Source organism: Triticum urartu, unplaced genomic scaffold (assembly GCF_003073215.2).
Source record: "Triticum urartu cultivar G1812 unplaced genomic scaffold, Tu2.1 TuUngrouped_contig_4462, whole genome shotgun sequence".
NCBI lineage: Eukaryota > Viridiplantae > Streptophyta > Magnoliopsida > Poales > Poaceae > Triticum > Triticum urartu.
This window is the reverse complement of record NW_024115053.1, coordinates 11,454-24,213: the sequence shown is the minus strand read 5'-3', so window position 1 is coordinate 24,213 and position 12,760 is coordinate 11,454. Positions and strand designations below refer to the sequence as shown.

Here is a 12,760-nt window from a genome sequence, read left to right as displayed (position 1 = left end):
GGGGGCCCCCCCCCACCTGAATATATTTCAAAAGAAAAGGTTTTTTACAAACTAGATAAGGCGAGAAGAAAAGAAGTCCCGCCACAAGCCGGCGTGGACTTTGTCATCCGCCTTTCTGAGGCGGTGGGACCAGAGGGTGAGGTCAGAGATGATGCCTCTAAGAACATCAGTGGCAGGAGTATCTATGTCCCTAAATGTTTTAGCATTTCGAGCATCCCATATTTTTCATGTGATGAGCAACACAATGAGAGGCCACACAGTCACTGGAAGGCCCCTATGGGACGGGGGGTGTCCACAGAGCTGCAAAAGGGGAAAACTATGGACGAAAACCAATGGCGTCCCAAATAGACCGAGCAGCTGGGCAGACGAAGAAGAGGTGAGCATGATCCTCTGGCGCGGCCCCGCATCGGGGGCATGAAGAAGACTCCAGAAGAGTCTTGCGATGAAGGTTGGCCCTGGTGTTTAGCCTGTTGTGGTCGAGGAGCCAGTCGAAGACACGCACCCGGCTAGGCACGCGGGGCATCCCATATGCATGCAAGCGTGGGATCAGCAAGCTGAGAGGCCAATGCATCATAGGCTCCTTTGGTGGTGAAGGAGGAGCCATTGAGCAGCGTCCCGGAGTCGGGTGTCCCTGAGAGTCTCACATCCTACAGCAGAAGTCTCAAGGAAGCAAGTTCATTGGTAGCAGTTAAGGTTAGCCGGCTACGCAAACCTAGATCAATCTCATCCATCATAATATTAGCTACAAGAGCATTTGGTTTTGTATGGTGGGAGAAGAGGGAAGGGAAAGCAATGCTCAAGGGTTCGGGGAGAACCCAACGATCTAGCCAAAAATATGTGGAGGATCCCGATCCAACGGAAACCTATGAGATCTTGCAAAGAGCAGAGAGGTGTTTAAAAATGGCTTTCCCAAGGAAGGAAGCACTTCTACCTAGTCCTACATGCAGTGGAGAGTGGTTGATAATCCAATCTTTCCAGGGGAAGAGAGGAGCGTGCAAAAATTTGAATGCAAATTTAAACATAAGGCAAAAGTTTTGTGCGCTCAGGTTTTTTACACCAAGACCACCAGCAAGTTTGGACATACAGACCCGGTCCCACGCTACAAGGCACTTGGCCCCAGAGAAAGAATCATCATTTTCAAGATTGTCACCATTCTCTTATTTCCCTGCCACCGTAAGTCCACATTAACTAGCTATTAGTTGGCACATTTCACATTATTGAATCATTACTGATTTGCTTATGCTTGTTCTATGTGGTGTGAATGTATATATCTTTTTGTTAAGCTGTGTTTCTCTTCCAAACAGGCCAGCAGGTCTCTTGTGTTCAGAGCAATGCTTGACAACGAGATGGAAGAGAGCCGGAGCGGCGTCATCGAGATGTACGACGTGTCCTATGATGTCCTCCGTGCTTTTGTCCACTACATGTACACGGGCGAGGCTCTCCTGGACGAGCAAATGGCCTGCGATCTCCTGGTGTTGGCCGAGAAGTATGAGGTAAAGCACCTGAAGACCTACCGCGAGAAGTTCATCACATCCAAGGTGAACAAGGACAACACCATCGTCCATTACGCGTTTGCGCACCGGCACGACGCGAAGCAGCTGCTCGAGGCCTCCATGTCGGCGCTCATGGATAGCATGCCCACACTGGCGGAGCGGGGAGAGTACAAGGAGCTTGTCGAGAGGGACCCGAGGATCCTCGTGGAGATCTACGAGACCTATGTCAGCCGACAGGACAATACTGCCGCCGAGAGGGATTCAGATTGCTGCTGTAGCAAGTGATAGCTGGGGGTAAAATAAAGCCATAACAGCATAAAATGTGATTTTGTGAGATATATATTGATGCAACTATGGATCGTTACCCAGATTCTAGAATGGATCTAAGTTGACTAAAATGATTATTTCCAATATTTTGTATTTATGTTCGTTTTCCCTATACATACCAGCATTTTTTATATAATTATTACTTGGTGTGATGCTCTGGCAAACCATCTGAGTGAGGTGCTTTCAAATTGCACATGCCTACAAACGGGGCACACGCCACAATTAGGCCACCCAAGAGGCCAAGACGGTGAAGCCTATCCACTGCCCAAACATGGGTTCGAATGATAAACCACAAGAAAAAACTGCATTCAGTTTTTCAAAATGATCTCTTTTATGGGGGAAACCACAATGTGTTGGAACTGAATAATGTAGACCGAGGAGGAGTACACGTCGTTGGCTGTTTGCATAGACAGCGTCCCTAAACTCCAGATGCAAGACAAGTGGCTGCATCATGTGGTCGACCGACATTGCCATGGAGACGGCAATCTGAGCCACCCACGTGTTGTTCCGCAAGCTTGCTGGACATACCAATCTATCTTGGAGATCTGAAAGATGGCCAGCACGAGGTCTTTTGGATGCATTCCCACCAACCATGGCACGCTCCAAAAGCTTGCCAAACCACCACCCCACTATGGTGGTGTGGGGGTAGAAACGTTTCATATCCTCTTTGTCACATGAGTTGCCCAAGTCTCCACATGCTTTGACGTACGGCATGCGAGCCCGTTTTGTTCCCAGTCACTACACCCGAGACTTCTTCAAGAAACTCCCAAGTGCTCAAGCAAGGAAAGAAGAGTGTCAAAGAGTAATGCAAAGAAATGGAAACTGCCATGATCCGAGCAAACATGACCAAGGCCAATGAACAAATCATTGCACGTTTCCTCAATGGTCTCAACTACCTCATCAAACAAACCTTGGATTTTGAACCGTACACCAATTTGATTGAGTTGGGCCATCAAGCCACGAAGGCAGAGAGATAAGAGCAAGGAGACTTCAGATACTCCAATTCCCCAACTTTCCCTTCAAGAATCTACAACAATAGCACCAATGCTACTTCAAGCAATGTGCCCCTTCTCGAGGTACACCCTCAAGTAGTGACCCCTCAATCTCCAAAACTCCGGCGACTCAATCAAGTCAACCTACAAATACCTACAAGCAACGTTCAATATCAAGTGCCACCATGGCCTCCAGCGACAATAAAAGCAAGATTGAATACTTCACTTGCAACGGTTGTGGACACAAGACCTATGAGCTGAGTATCCACCAATAAGCACACTATGGTGATCAACAAACCAAGAATCTGTAAGCGAAGGTGAATTGGAAGCTTTGAAAGATGTTGCTAGGCACCAAGATGTCAACAAGTAAAGATTCTGAAGTCTATTGTGAAATTGATTTGAGACCGACTCTTGTTGTCTTGAAGACCTCGACCATCCAACAACAATATGAAGCCAAAGAACATTGCAACCTCTTCCACCCCAAAGCCTGCATTAATGGACAATCCATGAAAGCCATAATCGATGATGGAAGTTGTCACAACTTGTCAAGTGTGATGTTGTTTCCCATGGTTGTTTGCCACCTACTCATGGGAATACCATGAAAATATGAGCGAGGAGTCATCCAAAATGGACGCACCAACTTTATAGCTTCGAAGGAAGCACAAAGTAGTACATCCTCCGTCCTATGTCACCAAGCCATATTCATTGCCGACAAGACTCAAGTGTCGAGAAGGACTACACAAGAAATTGAGAGAAGATGAGTAAGGGAGCGATCCAATTTAAAGTAAGTGGGTGCCACAAGCCAAACATGAGTGCATCCATGATGAGTGCTCATAAGACAAGGTCCTTTTAGCTACCAAATCCGAGTTGAGTAAAGTTAGTGAGAACCCATCAATCCTTCATTCCGTACTCATGTAACTAACCCTCACACACTTTGCCTAGCTCTATATCTCATGTTTTGCGGCAGTTCACTGAAGTTTTCCCATCAGAGATACCACTGCGACTTCCTCCTCTACAAGGCATCGAACAACAGATTGACCTCATACCTGTCACTCCACTTCCAAACCATCCATCTTACCACGTGGTAAGACGAAACAAAGGAAATACTATGTCAAGTACGTAAGCTATTTGACAAGGGGTAAGTACGCGAAAGCTTAAGCCCGCTGATACGTCTTAAACGTATTCGTAATTTTTGTAGGTTCAACGCTTTAATAACACTGAATATGCATGTTTTTATGATTTACTTGAACTATAACATATTGATAAAGTGTCAAGTGCCAGGTCTTCTTTTTAAAGTGTTTTTGTTCCAAGAAAAATAGATATTTTACACTTTACCTAGCTCTACGGGGAAAATTAAAAAAAATAACCCACAAGAGTCCTTATTCTTAATATAATTTATGCTCTTTTGAAGCATCTCACGGTATGTTTAAGCATGAAAGATTGGCTTGTTTTTTTTCCTTTTACTTTTTACTATTGTCTATTCTTATGTTATTTCTCTTTCCTTCCATGGATTCTTTGGTCAACAGGTGTATACTCGGCAACTTGCTACGTACAGCTTGTGCCTTGGCAATGGATTGTAGCAGATTAAGCACTAAGCTTTGCTGCCAGTAACAATATACTTTGCGAAAAAAGCACATCATATCTTGCAACCGAATATTTCAACATTGGTCAGCTAATCCTTTTGGAAGCATATTAACATGCCACACCAGAAAAAAGATAAAAATGGTCCATCCAAGATTTGAATTAAAAATTTGTTGTACAGTAGGTCACACAAATGGTTCAAGAAGCAAAACATGGGCCATCTAAAATTAAATGGAAATGACATTACACGACTATGATAATAGCCGCTCTAGTCTTTGACCATGGCAATTGTTGCAAGGCTCCAGAACAGTTAACTTAACTGTAGATGGAACTTTATTCTCAATGTATGTTCTGATAGCCGAGAGTGTCCTAGGGGTTTCCATGAGAATACTACCCGCCATGGGATCACAATCTAACTCGCTTTCATCATCACACCTATGCCCATAAAGGGTGTCCAATATAAGACTCTCGAGTGACACCGCATTCTTGAGAATATAACATGCAAGTTCAATCAAGCACTTTGCAGAGTTGAAACCACTGATCTTCACGCTCTTGAGGTGGCCATGGCGGTGTTCGGGCATGTGCCTCAGTTGTGAATCCACAAAAATCGATTCATGCACCATACGCCGCTGAGTCACCTGACAATCAAAAGGATTATATGATTCAGTTAACTGGACCCAGACTGATCGGATGGCGTTGCAGGACGAAATGAATGAACAGCGCCACAGACTTACATCTAATGTCAAAGTCTCCAGGGAAGGAGAAGCATCCAGGAAAGAAACCAGAGAAAAATAGTCATATGCCCCGGAACCGTTTGGTACTAATCTCAAAATAATGGTCAGGTGCTTAAGGCAGAGGAATTTGATAGGCAGCATTGGTGCATCAACCACCTGCACACACAAAACTTCATGTATCAGATACACTATCACCAGATATTATGACTAATAATAATATAATATGAATATATCTCTAAACTACAACTGATAATCTTGTAGCAAATATGTACCTCACTCTGTGATTCTATGTAAAGAGTTTCAATATTTGGCAGAACGGATGGTAGCTTGGCACGGGCATCATAGATAAGATTGCTTTGTACCAAGTATAGTTTCTTCATTTGCCATGTTTCCACAAGTGAGAAGTCGAACCTGCATCCTGATCTAAGGCAGAGACTAGAGAGATTTGGAGCTTTGCTCTCTATGACTTCCAATCTCTGGCATACTAAAATACGAAGCCCCTTGAGCCGCTGCAGGGTACTAGATAACTTCAGACATTTAATCTCATCACAACTAATAAGATCTAATAGCTCCAAAGCGAGAGAGTTGGAAAGAAGGCGCTCTAACTCATTCCATGTGATGCTCACACGATACAGGTACAGGTGTGTTAGGCTTCTCAAGGTGCCAAGTTCAACTGTGCGACACAGAGACCAAGTCTAAGGCACCGAAGCGAGTTTCCAACCCTGTCAGATAAAAGTGCGCATGGGAAGTTGTATGTTCTCTTTGTTTCAGACAGCGTGCATGGGAAGTTGTATTTTCCCTTTGTTTGAAATATTGATGCAGACAACTTGAAGGTGAGCTCTTCAAGCCCAGGCGTAAGAGCAGTCTGAAGCCAACTGTCAAAATAACTAAAGGCATCGAGCCCATCCATTTGAGCATAGTCAAGGTTGAATGTTTTCAAGCTGCCTTTGTGTTTCCCGAGAATGTTGTCAATCTTGTGGTGGACCTTCTCTCCACTCGCACTTTCTTTTGAGCCAATTGTATCCTTATTAAAGATGAGGCTGGGATGGTATCTCCACGGATGTAAAAAGGGAAAGCCAATTGTATCCTTGTTAAAGATGAGATTGGAACGGTATCTCCAGGAATTTAAAAAGGCACGAGATACGCACGCAACACGAGCAGCTTCACGCATCGGCATTAAGGAGTGTATACGAAATAATATGTCCTGCACACACAAGCATGGGATAAAAGATCAATTTTGAGAATGCAAGGTCATTAGTTCAACTGGAGAAAGAAAAAACAGTAGAGCCACACGGAGTAACATTATTTATACCCTACTAGGTAGTCCTCCACACAATAGCATAGGGTGCGCTGCTTTACATAGTAGGCACTAAGCAGTGCAAAGGAACGTAAGTTTGCTAGGTAAACTCAGCAATCCATAGAGAAGTTTTCCTAACAGTGTTAAACAAATGGCACAAATAGCACATCTGAATGGCACTCGATGAAATAGAATCTGCCAATCTGGCAGTTACATCCTTTGATAAACCTGAACCGGGGTAACTAAGATAAAGAGATAATTGTTCAATTGTATCATTTTGAGGCACTCACAATTATTACTAGACTACTATCAAACTACACCTTATAAAAATGAACGGAGAGGGAGTAATTACTAAATCAAAATCACCACGGTTATCCTAAGTTCATAGTAGTAAAGCAACCAACTTGTAGATAAACAACGCTTGCAGAGAGAACAGTGACAGTTAGAACAAATTGTTGAATTTCTCTAATTGATTCAGTAAAAAAAATCCTTTTTGTGTTATAATAATGTAGGATGTGACCAAAAAGGAACTTTTCTCTGTTACATTAGTATGTGACCAAAAGGATCTTTTCTCTAGCATAGTCCCGAGAATTAGCACCGCGACATCATGCTTGCAATCCTCAAAACTTTACCGCCTCCGTACCTCAGGAAGCTCCATGATTGCGGTTCTCCTAATTTTGCCAGATTGAGAACCATCACCATCGTCATCTTGTTGACAGGGCGATCCCTTCCTTTTACCCGTGGTTTAGACATGGATAGAAGAAAGCATAAAATTCACCCAATCTGTCGACATCTTTTATTTTCCCCACCCTAGACATGGATATAAGAAAGCATAAAATTCACCCAATCTGTCGACATCTTTTCTTTTCCCCACCTGAAACTCCCCCTTGCTGACGCCGCGGCCGGTCGCTCTGCGAAGACACGAGCCTGTTCAGCCCTAGGCCCCTAGCAATCCCATGGACGAGCAGACGACGATACCTTCCCCCCTCGGATCGGATCTGGCCGAGAAAGCACTTAAGATCTCAACTCCTCTCGAGCTCTCCTTATCAATCTCTGTTTTTGGTCGAGAAATCACTTCTGTTCTTGAACTCAGCTTCGAGCAGGCGCCGGAGCCAACGGGCGGGCGGCGGCGGGGCTATCAACTGCTAGTAAGTACTCCCTCCGTTTTTATTTACTTCGCATATTAGCTTTAGTCAAAGTCAAACTTTATAAACTTTAACAAAGTTTGTAGACAAAAATATTAACATATACAATAAGAAATCAACACCATTAGATTCATTATCAAATGTACTTCCACATAGTATAAATTTGTTATGGTAAATATTTATATTTTCTTATATAAACTTGATCAAACTTTAGAAAGTTTGACTTCAGTCAACTCTAATATGCAAAGTAAATAAAAACGGAGGGAGTACGGAGTATATGCTTTTTTCTTTCCTTCGGGTGATGGACAGCTGCGATGAGGCCTGCAAGATACCTTCTTCCCAGGGATTCCTCTCTCTTTCGAACTGTCAGGATCTTTAAGAGCGCCTCCAGCCGAACTCCTAGAAGGCTTCGACTCCTCAAAATTCCTCCTTTGATTTCTTTTTTAATTCCCTCTTTTATAAGATTAGTAATAATGTACGTGCAATGCACGTTTATATTAGGTAGGATATTAGTTGCATGTTATATTAGGTAAGATATATCTGTTGCATGTTGGTATTTGGTAAGATATCAATTATTTTTTTGTGGGAATGGTAAGATATTGATTACATGGCAGATTTCAAGGGATAATGTTGAGTCAAAACGTGTTTATAACCAATGGCGGTAGTGGGTAATTAAAGCGTTAAACGTGTTTGGTGCTTAACATTGGAGCGATTTGAACTGCTAGATAACATGATTTGACGGTCGAAATAGTTTGGATCTATCTCTTTTTATATTGATATAGATATAGATATAGATAATAAGTTGGGCAGCTATCTGCGCCGTCGCGCTGGCCCAACTGTTGGGCCAATCGAGCCCCAGCCGTTTGATGCAGCGTGTGATGCAACACCTTCAACCGTCAGATCAGATCCTCCGCCTGTATCCGTGGTTTTCTTCCCCAAATCACGCCACCGCGCGCGGAGAGAAGAAAAGCTGACAGCGAGCACCACCGGCCTTTCCCGCGCCGTGCTTGCAACTCGTCGCCGTCGTTCGCATCCCTCATCGTCGGCCCCTCATCGCTGACCGTCGTGTTTTTGCAGCTCATCGCCATGACGGGTCGCCGCTCCGACTTCATGCCGTTGTAGCACCAGCTGCAGCTCACCGCCCCAATGGTTGCAACGCTAGGTGCGCTGCTGGACGCCCTCGCCGACGATGCTCGCCGTCGGGTGCATGCCGCTCGCATCGTCATCGTCTCTCTGGTTGCCACTTCCATCTATCGCCATCGAACTCATTGGTGGAAGCTTTGCAAGTTGCCGGTTGCAACAAATCGGAGCTCCATCGTCGACATGCACCTTATCTGAAGAACTCTGGCCATCGATGATGCAACAAAATTGGTCGCCGGTTGTAGCAAAAACTAACAAAGTGTGTAACAAATGGTCGCCGATGAAGCTTTTTATCATGGCCATTGAAGCTTTTTCACTCACCGGATGAATCTTTTTCATGCACTGTTTGAAGCTTTTTCCCTTTTTGCTACAAACACGAAGACGACAAAAGTGTGGCCGGCGACGACGGTTGCGAATTTGTTGCAACCGGCAGTGGAAAGAGCTACCTCCGGCGACCAAATTTGCTACAACGGGTGTGCGGTGGTGCAACCGGAGTGCGGGTGGTGCGACGAGCCGGCGACATAGGTGACTATGGCCGGCAAGAACGCGGGGGAAAGGAAGAAGAAAACACGACCATGGGGAGGGATGCAGCTGGATGTAGGGGATGAAGGTGTGCGGTTGGGAAAAGATAAGGGAGGAGGGTGCGATCTATGTGGGGCCTAAAAACGCGTCTCACGCGGGGGTGCTGTTTTGGTGGGCGCGGGATGCCAGCGAGGCTCACGGCCGGCTGAAAATTCGGCCGGCGCATCGGTCACAATCGTTTCCCTAATAAGTTGGCGAACTCTCAAAATCTTTAACAAAAGTGTTTGCCGCCTCTCAAAGTTGAGAGAGCAAAATCAAGCCTTAGCAAAAGATTTCCTCTCTCTTACACGACCACCTCTTTCTCTTGTTCGGCTGCGTGCACGGCGTCGCCTTGTTGTGTTCCTTGCCTTCAACAACCACCCCGCACCCGGTTGACACCCCGTGGCCCCGCCAACCTCCGGCTGCCAAATTTTGATGAACATCCGCAAACTTTTCTTTTACACTTTTTTGTCTTCTTGTGGTTTCGCCCATGACGGCGCTTCTATTCATCGTCCCTAGCTTGGCGGCGTTCCCCTTGTCATCTCGAGTCACACGCAAGGAAACTCCTACACCTACGTAACTTGTCTCATAAATCTCTCTCCTCCCCTTGAATTTCAGGGTGGCCCCCCTTCCGCTAAAACTTGCCAACTAATATCGTACACTAAATTTCACAACTATTTCACATAGGCGTGGCAAAGCTCCACTAGCAAAGGTGCAACACGCGCGAAGAAACACCTACAAAGGAAAAGCTCATGTACACTAAGAAAATGTACATGAAAAGTGGTCGGCCATCTTTGCCGATTCGGATGAATTTCGTTATGGACCACACCATTGTGCCACTAAGATAAAGATGAGTGGAAGAAATCATTCAGATGAGCGCCCAAGTCATAGCCCGTGTAGGAGGAATTTTGGCTACTTTCTCGACTACTTCCTCACGCACTTATGTCACACACGGTAAGTCTCTGTCAAATTGCTTCCGTGCAACATCTATCCTAGGTCCTAGCTAACTCATGGGTACCATATAGTGACGTGAAGTCGTCGTTGGCCGTGTGGAAAGAAGAAGAAAGAAGGAAGAAACGGGAGAGAGTTTTCCATGTGGGGTTTAGTTCGTTTGAGGAGTTTGTTCATGTTCACGGTTTTTTAGTTCCTCAAATTTGATCAGTTAAGGTTTGAGTAGAAGTTTGAAGAGTTATATTTTAGGAGTTCGGTCAGAGATGCCTCAACCAGGCTATTCCTATGTCACTGGGTTCGGTCAGAGTTTGGTCCGTTGGCCGTGTGGAAAGAAGAAGAAAGAAGGAAGAAACGGGAGAGAGTTTTCCATGTGGGGTTTAGTTCGTTTGAGGAGTTTGTTCATGTTCACGGTTTTTTAGTTCCTCAAATTTGATCAGTTAAGGTTTGAGTAGAAGTTTGAAGAGTTATATTTTAGGAGTTCGGTCAGAGATGCCTCAACCAGGCTATTCCTATGTCACTGGGTTCGGTCAGAGTTTGGTCATCTCTCTCTCTCTCTCTCTCTCTCTCTCTCTCTCTCTCTCTCTCTCTCTCTCTCTCTCTCTCTCTCTCTCTCTCTCTCTCTCTCTCTCTCTCTCTGTGTTCATCTCTCTCTCTCTCTCTCTCTCTCTCTCTCTCTCTCTCTCTCTCTCTCATTTCTGTTATCTCCAAGATTCATGCAAATACGCATCAACATTCATGATTTCTCTTATCTCTTCATCATTGGGGAATTTGTCATTTTTTTTGTTTCGAATTTGGATTTCAAATCTTGCAGTATGTTCTCGTTGCCACCGTGGCATTTTTTTCATAACTTTTCGACATTCATACATAGGAACTTTTTTTCAATTGCATGCACCGGTAGCACCAACCCTCCCCCTGCAGTGTTGGTTATAGTCGTCGTTGTGCACTTTTATATCGTTCCATGATAGACGATATGTATTCCACTAGTATTGAAATTTCTCATCTCCAAACAAGCTTTCTCCCCCCTTTATAGATAAAACAAACCAAGATGTCCATACAATATGTTTAGGTACTGAGACAACATAAACAATGGTCTGCAAGGGCAACAATACAAACATGCCCTAATAAAAATATATGGAAAAACGCCATGAAGAGGCCAACAAATCAATGGGTAGAAGGCATTGCAAGGCGGGGCCCTGCCACAATCAGAGCGCCCATCATGCCACCTAACCTATCTCGGCCTCGTTGCCTAGAGAGCGGATGTTAGTGCTGCAAAAGGCTAGAAATTAAAATAGAGTCAGTGGCCCGTCAAATGAAGACCAACTCGTCTTGTTACCCGTCATCCAAAGGGTCCATGTCATCATCACAAACACTAACCAAAAGAGGTGTCTCCTCGTACTACTATGGTTGGCCTGAGTTTCCAGAAACTCAGCCAGGTCCTGGGCTTCCCACTCAGGCCCGAGAGCCTCATACACAAAGCTCCAAAGAAAACATGTAGCGGGCAGACGAAGAAGATGTGGGTTCCATACTCCAGAACGCCACAAAGAGGGCAAAGCCCATAGCTAGGCCCTTGCCGCTTAACCACTTCCATTCCCGATGGGAGGCGACCACATAGAAGCTGCCATACAAAAATCTTGATCTTCTATGGAAGGGACGTTTTCCACAGAGGTGTGGTGCACGCACGAGTGAGCTCACGACATAGAGTATGATATGCCGAGCTGACAGAGAAGAGCCCTGATGGGGCCAAGTGCGAAGATATAACGTCTAGATAGTTCGGAAGTATTGGTGAGAGGGCCGCCCGAAGGTCGCGCAAGCTACGGTTTGCTCAGGCCCAAATGTTTGTCGGAACGAGACATTCCAATTCCCATCGTGGGCGTACGAGGCAACGAAAATCATCGGGTCCAAGCAAATAGCAAACAGATTCGGGAACTCGACACAAAGTGGAGATCGTCCCAGCCATAGATCTAGCCAGAAGAGGGTCCCGTCTCCATTGCCTATGGAAATGAAAAGTCCAAGTCAAATCTCATGCCAGCGATGGATCTAACCAGAAGGGGGTCCCATCTCTAGTGCCTATGGAGATGGAGAACCCAAGTCGAATCTCATCCTTCATTGACTACATCGACTTCCATAATGGGACCCCCTCTACGCTCACAAGTGAGAAGAGGGTAGCCTTGCAAGTACTTCGCTTTAATAAGCTGCAGCCACAAACCCCCATCGTCCCTGAGAATCCTTCAAACCCGTCTCAAAATCAAGGCCACATTCATGCGATGGGACACAAGAATACCTTATTTGTACTCTTTTGAAGCATTTTCACGATAATCCCTGAAAATAATTGTATCCTCTTACCTTATTCTTCAAATAATTTTTATGCTCTTTTGAAGCGTCTCACGGTATGTTCAAACATGAAAGATTGGCTTGTTTTTTTTTTCCTTTTATACTTTTTAAAATAGTATATTTTTTGGTCAAGAGTTGTATTCCTTGGCAACTTGCCGCAGCTTGTGCCTCTCTTGGCAATTGGTTGTAGCAGATTAAGCACTAAGCT

General features: G+C 44.9%; 1 protein-coding gene and 1 pseudogene across 1 annotated transcript; one reads left to right on the top strand and one right to left on the bottom strand.

Annotated features, from left to right (window-relative positions):
• The first annotated feature begins 332 nt into the window (after positions 1-332).
• Positions 333-1,779, top strand: LOC125527861 (BTB/POZ domain-containing protein At4g08455-like). Its single transcript, XM_048692369.1, has 3 exons — positions 333-376; positions 1,047-1,173; positions 1,305-1,779. The coding sequence occupies exons 1-3, from the start codon at positions 333-335 to the stop codon at positions 1,776-1,778; spliced, it is 645 nt and encodes a 214-aa protein (XP_048548326.1). The 3' UTR covers position 1,779.
• Positions 1,780-4,630: 2,851 nt separating this feature from the next.
• Positions 4,631-6,708, bottom strand: LOC125527862 (annotated as a pseudogene).
• Between the last annotated feature and the right edge of the window lie 6,052 nt (positions 6,709-12,760).